Here is a 6,504-nt window from a genome sequence, read left to right as displayed (position 1 = left end):
AGGGAGTGGCAGGGTGCAGCAGGGACATGGGTGGAGATAACAGAGTGCAGCACAGAGGACACAAGTGGGGACAGCAGGGCATGGGGGGGAAGTGGGTAGGGATGGTGAGGTGCAGCAGGGGCCTGGGCGGCTGCGGGGAGCATGGGGAGCACTCCCACTGCAGCCACAGCAGGATGGGTGGCGGGGGAGAGCCTAGCTGTGAGTGCGGGTGGGTGTGGGCAGGAGCTGTGGGTGTGGGCAGGAGCTGGCGTGAGGAGCTCACAGCCCAGCTGGGTGGCACAGGCCTGCTGTCCCAGCAGCCGGCTGGTACTGGGCCTGCTGGGGGCCTGCCTGGCTATGGCAGCCGGGTGCCAGGGGCAGTGGAGCGCTTCTGCCGGGCACCAAACACCTTGGGCTTGGATCCTCCTCCCAGGCACCTCCCCTTGCTTCTGCTCAGAGCTGACCGTAGTCTGCGGGGTTGTGGGTGAGGAGGTGCCATTTGTCCCCCAGCCTGGCCAGGCTTTCCCACCGGGGCTGTGTTTCTGCTGCCTGACCCTTCCTGGGCCTGGGGGAAGGCACGCTGTGCAAGCAGGGCGAGTGGCAGCTTGGCAGACTCAGGTAGGCTCGGGACCCTTTGCCTGCATCTCCACAGACCCTCCAAAGCCCAAGCTGATGATTTATTGGCACCTTCCTCCCCTATGCCATGGAGCCGGCACAGCTCCCTCCCAGCTTCACTGAGCTTCATCCTCGGGGCGCCAGGGAAGAGCCGTGACTCTGGCACGGAGCTTCTTCCCAGGGAGGGTGGTGCTGGGAGGGGAGGGGAGACAATGGCAAATTCCCGGAACAATGCTCTGAGCAGGCAGCGCTCCCAGCTCAGGTTTCGGTGCTGTTTCCCCTCCTGAGCTACTGTAGTACAGAGGCTCCTCCACTCCCTGTTGTTGTCTGCATGCGTTTGTTCATTCGTGTGCTGCCCTTCCTGGGATGCTCCTGGGATGTCTAACTTTGTTTCACATTGCAGCATGCACCATGCTAGAGGCTCCTACCCCTTCCCTCCCCAACACAGCCACTGCCTGACCCTCACTGGTCCCACTCCATCCCCATGGCAGCTCTTAGGGTACATTGTCTGCAGGACAGCTGCAGACCTTGCCTTAATGTGCTGGAGGAGCTGGTGAGGGAGAGGACTGGAGTTCTCTGGCCCACAGGCCACTGAGCCTCTAGCCAGTCTTGGCCATAATGCCCTGCAGGCAATTGCCTGGTCCTGGTTTGAGCTGGGGCCAGGCTGCGGTTGGGGGCTTTGCTCCCGGTGGTGTCAGTGATGCTCTCCTGATCTGCTGCACCACGGAGGCTCTTAAGCCAATTAAAGCAGTAACTCTCAGTACTAACCCTCCAGGACATGTTGGTCTCAAGCTGCAGCTGAGGCTCTTTCTAATCTCGGGATTTGGGATTAGCTCGGGTGACCAGTTAAATGCAGTTTGCTAAACCCATTAGTGAGGTTGGATCCGATGCAGGTGGATGTAGCAGTTAAAGAAGTGCTGAATAAATGCTGCATGTGAAGGCAAGGCTTTTCCCTAGCCAGGGCACCATGCCCCTTGCCAAACATCCCCCCCTTCCCTGATTTACCTGCCTCCTGCTGCCTTGCAATCACCTTGTCAGAGATCTCACCCCTGCCAAATCCATCGCTGCACAGCCCCAAGCCCCAGCTGTGACAAAGACCCCCAAATCACAAAATACAGCTGCTTCCCAGCTGCAAAGGCAGCTCTGAGCACTGACTCTGAGATTGTCTCAAATTTAAGCTGCTGCAAGAAGCTGCCGAAGTTAGTTGTCATCAGCATGTTCATGATGCACATGCAAATACTCCGCCACGGATGCTCTCTGGTGACAGTGACGGTTGCATGACCATGTGCTCATGTAAGCAGCTTCTTGGATGGTTTTGCCGCTCAGGAATTGTTATCCACTCTGCTCGCAAAAAGTCACCAGATTTTTCACCCAAGAAACACCAAAGGGAAGGGATGCTGTGCATGCCATGCGTGCCTCCCACCCGGCAGCATGCCTGGGGTCCCCTTACCACCTCCATGGGCTGGCAGCTGGCTGGTGTGTCTCTGCAGGTCCCATTGCACAAGCGATAGCCCTGTCCGTGCCCGTTGTGCCCTTGTGTCTGCTTTAGCCCAGGGTCACACCTGGTGTAGCTGCCTGGGGGTCACTGGGACCAGGGCCGGTGTGTTCTCTCCACCCACAGGTCCTCCCCGAAAGTCCCCCATCAGCCCACGTCCCCCCATCCTGTGCTGCTTTGGTGACCTGGTGCCACCCCTCAGTTCTGATGCCAGTCTGGTGGCAGTCCTATGGGGTATGGACACCCTCAGTAGCTCCCTGGGTGGGCTCATGAGAGGTGGCAGAGCTGGCACCCGCATGTTCCCCCCCCACAACCCCTCTGCTCCCCAGGACTTTGCTCCACCTGCTCAGGAGCCCTGTCAGCCCTGGGAGCACCCAGCTTTGGGGTGACAGCTTGTCCTGCTGCAGGATCCAGCCCTGGGGTGGGTCACTTGCTAGGGGTCCCCGCCTGGCCCCATGCACAGGACAAGGGGCTTTTTAGGGCCAGACCAAGCCTCTCCCTTAGAATGAGTGGCCTCGGCTGCTCCTGTCTGCCCAGGGGACCCAGGGCACGTTGGGGTGTGGGGACAAGTGGAACATGGGAGCTTTCGTCAGTGCCGTGCCGTGCCAGCTGGGCACACGTGCAATTCTCCCCGATGACCTGACTTGGAGGGATGTGTAAGGGATTAAAATAGCTGCAACAGGGAAGCAATTTTCTCCTCATTTAAATAAAGGATTAAGGGATGATATCCCAAATTACCTTCTAGGAAAATCACACTCCATATTGCTCACTCTTAGACTGGGAGGGTCCCTCGTCCTTTTCCATCTGAGGATGACAATTAGTGGATTTGGTTGTAACCAGGGCCGGGCTTTTCTCCTCACGCTTTTTGTCCAACACTTGGAAACTGCGGTCAGTAACTGGGAGTTGAGGATAAACAGTGACACTGGTGGCAAACCGGTCCATGGTGGGGCTCTGGAGACCTGGCCATGGTAGGGCTCTGGCAAACCCGGTACCCGCCTGAGCCTACCACCTTCCCGCTGCAGGGGCTTCGTTGGATTACTCTTTGTAATACAAAGGAGGGTGCAATTAGCCCTGAGAGCTCTCGCGGTTGGTTTCTGCCTTATCATCAGTTTTTTGAAAATTAAATGATTTTTTTTCAAGTGATTGATTTTGTATTTCCCATGCAGCTGCTGCAGCGCTGGGTTGGTAAGCACTCGCCGTGCACTGTCAGCGTGGGGATGTTTCTCTGGGCTGAAACACCACGGGATGATCAAATGCATAACAAATAAGAATCAACATTTCATTCTGGCAAGTTGATGGGAGATGAAATCTCATTTTAATGAGATCTATGGAGCTGACAGGAAGACAGAAGGGTAATTGTGCCCCTGCTCAAAGCTGGGGGAGGCTGCGGGTCACTTGTTGAGCGGCTGAGGAGCCGGGCACGGTGCGGCTCTGGGGTCTGTGCACGGGCGGTCGCTGTATGCTGCAGATGGCAGGATCCTGGTGCTGACGGGCCCAATTAGTGAGGCTGATTACAGGGAGAGGATGAGGTCGCCGCTGTCCAGGTCTCATTTGCGCATGGACGCTCTGGGACCAGCAACGATGCCCTGCAGCATCCCGGGCTCTGCATCGCTTCTCTCATTGCCTTCTCCCTGTGCTGTGCCCTCTGTCCCCAGTGGGGTCCACCAGGGCACAGATCTGTGCCAGGAGCCCCATCACAGGTCTGGGAGCACCGGTGTCGTTGCACCCCATGTTTTGCCATGGGTGAGCCCCAGCCGTGTCCCCTGCCCTGTGCCCGCAGGTTCACTCTGTGCTGCTCTGTGCAGGGGCCACTAAGCAGAGGGAGGAGCAAGGGATGGGCCATGGCAAAGGCTAAAATTAGCTAATCTCCCTGAGGTAGGGGGTTAAAGCATCATTTTGACACTGGTGCAAAGAAGCCAGTGGGGGTTGGGAGCTGGGCTGGCCGCGGGATGGCCCCTGCAGCCATCGGCACCTGCTGAAACTGGAGCGGAACTACTAAAATTGCGTTATGTGCTGACAGCAACTTTTTTGCCCGGCAGCCAGCTCTCAGGAGGGCTTTTTGGGGCTTCCAGCAGGGCAGGTGGGAAGGGATAGGCAGGCAGTGATGGGGCCGACACAGCATCAGTGGCCTCGCTGGGGAAGACCACGGGAGCCCCGTGAGACCAGCGTGCCCACCCTGCCCCAGATGGCAGCGGGGTGGCATGGAGGCCCTGGTGGCCCCAGCTGATGGCCCCCACTGTGGTCCTGGGGCTGTGTAGCCCAGGGCTGGGAGCACCTGGCCATCCCCGCAGCGGAAGCAGGGCCATCTCCTGTCTCCTCCCACTGATGTATGAGCCAAAAGTGCTGGGATCAGGGTTTCTCCCGCGCTCCAGGCTAATGGAGTTGGCTGGCAGCTCTTTCTGGAGCTGATGGAAAGGCCATCGCTCTACGTGATGGTTTGACTTGGCTGGGAGGAAACCTTGCGGCCCGACATCCTCCAGCTTCGTCTTTCTGTTTTCCTCCTGGTCCAGCTCCCTCTTTCCTCATGAAGCAGCGGAGCCACTGGCCGGTGGTGCAGGCAGGGCTGCCCGGGGATGCCCTGCCCATCCGGCCCCGTGTCCCCTCCTGTGGTGCCCGGATCTGGCCCTGTGCCGTGGGGAGGGGTCCCTGGTGGCGGTGACTCAGCCAGTGCGTGCGTCGGTGCCACGCACACTTCCACTGACCCCCGGCTGACAACCAGATGGCCAGGGCCGGCATGTGCCCGCACCCGCAGCCCTGCCAAGAGCCCAGGAGCTTCCCGCGGGCACCACGGCACGACCAGCTGGTGCCTCCATCCTGGACGGGGCAGGGGGAGGCAGGGTGGGCTCCGCGCCAGCCAGGACAAAGATATCCCCTTTGAGAAGCACCAGGGCCACTGTGATGGCTGGGTGGGCAGTGGGGCGATGGCCAGGTGAGCCCCGGGACAGCAGGGTGCTGAGCTGGCTTTGCATAAACTGCCCCTTCCCGGCATCTCAGGGCCCCGGCGTGGGACAGGGATGCGCTCAGCATTGCCACTGCCCCGTAGCCCCCTGCACCCCCAGCGTGGGGGGCTTTCCATGGCCCCAGATCAGAGGGGAATTGCTTGCTGGAGTGGGCTGGTGGCAGTTATGGGACATGCCTAGCGTGGGCAGGGGTAGGTGAGCTCGGCTACCTGGGCAGCGAGGGCTCGTCTCACCCTCACACCCCGCCTTGCGCAGGTACCTCCGCACGCTGTACCTGGGGCTGCAGAGCCGGTGGCAGGCCGAGCACCGCCGCCGCCACTTCTACTGGCGGATGATGTTCGAGAGCGCAGACATCAGCATGCTGCGGCTGCTGGAGACCTTCCTGAAGAGCGCGCCCCAGCTCGTGCTGCAGCTCAGCATCATGGTGCAGCAGAACAGCATCGAGCCGCTGCAGGGTAAGGGACACGGCCCCTGCGGCAGGGGATGGGGGCAGCTGGAGGGGGGACCCCAGGCTGCCACAGGCTCTCCCTGCCCTTCCCCGCTTTGCGCCCCCAGGGCTCTCGGCCTCGGCCTCGCTGGTCTCCCTGGCGTGGATGATCGCCTCCTACCAGAAGGTGCTGCGGGACTCGCGGGAGGACAAGAATCCCATGTCCTACAAGGGGGCAGTAGTGCAAATCCTGTGGCACCTCTTCACCATCGCTGCGCGCGCCATCGCCTTCGCCCTCTTCGCCTCTGTGTTCCAGCTCTACTTTGGCATCTTCATCGTCACCCACTGGTGCATTATGACCTTCTGGATCATCCAGGGCGAGACGGACTTCTGCATGTCCAAGTGGGAGGAGATCATCTACAACATGGTGGTAGGCATCATCTACATCTTCTGCTGGTTCAACGTCAAGGAGGGAAGGAGCCGCTACCGCATGTGCATCTACTACGTCATCACACTGTCGGAGAACGCCGCTCTCACCGTCCTCTGGTTCCTCTACTACGACCGCAAGGCCACCTCTGACTTCGACGCCTTAATCCTTGTCTGCGTGGTCAGCTCCAGCTTTGCCCTCGGCATCTTCTTCATGTTCATCTACTACTGCCTCTTGCACCCCAACGGCCCCATGTTCGGCCCCCACACCGGGGGCTGCATTTTCCGACAGCGGCCAGCCCCAGTGCCGGGGTCCCCCACAGACGCCGTCACCAGCCCTCCCCGCTCACTGCCGCGGACTACAGGGGGGGAGCGGGACGGGGCGCCGGGGGAGCGGGACAGCTGCGTGCCCGTCTTCCAGGTGAGACCCTGCCCCCCACCGGCACCGGCTGCCCGCGCCCCGCGGACAGAGGGGCCCGTCATCCGCATTGACCTGCCCAGGAAGAAGTACCCAGCCTGGGATGCCCATTTCATCGACCGGCGCCTGCGGAAGACCATCCTGGCGCTGGAGTACGCGTAGCCCACCACTCCGCGCCTGCAGT

The 6,504-nt window shown here is 60.5% G+C and overlaps 2 protein-coding genes across 2 annotated transcripts in view; one reads left to right on the top strand and one right to left on the bottom strand.

The window, feature by feature from the left end:
* Nucleotides 1-4,825, bottom strand: part of PDRG1 (p53 and DNA-damage regulated 1) — a 12,057-nt gene extending 7,232 nt beyond the window's left edge. The window contains exon 1 of the mRNA XM_009893540.1: nt 4,792-4,825. Coding sequence (XP_009891842.1) covers nt 4,792-4,825 — 34 coding nt within the window. The remainder of the gene's footprint in view (nt 1-4,791) is intronic.
* Nucleotides 4,826-5,308: 483 nt separating this feature from the next.
* The window catches only part of XKR7 (XK, Kell blood group complex subunit-related family, member 7), a 3,601-nt gene continuing 2,405 nt past the window's right edge, over nt 5,309-6,504 (top strand). The window contains 2 exon segments of the mRNA XM_009893539.1: nt 5,309-5,504; nt 5,605-6,502. Of these exon segments, the coding sequence (XP_009891841.1) occupies nt 5,381-5,504; nt 5,605-6,502 (1,022 nt within the window). The 5' untranslated portion in view covers nt 5,309-5,380.

Source organism: Charadrius vociferus, unplaced genomic scaffold, assembly GCF_000708025.1.
Source record: "Charadrius vociferus isolate BGI_N301 unplaced genomic scaffold, ASM70802v2 scaffold259, whole genome shotgun sequence".
In the NCBI taxonomy this organism is placed as follows: domain Eukaryota; kingdom Metazoa; phylum Chordata; class Aves; order Charadriiformes; family Charadriidae; genus Charadrius; species Charadrius vociferus.
The sequence above is the reverse complement of the archived record's forward strand: the minus strand, read 5'-3'. Positions and strand labels throughout refer to the sequence as shown.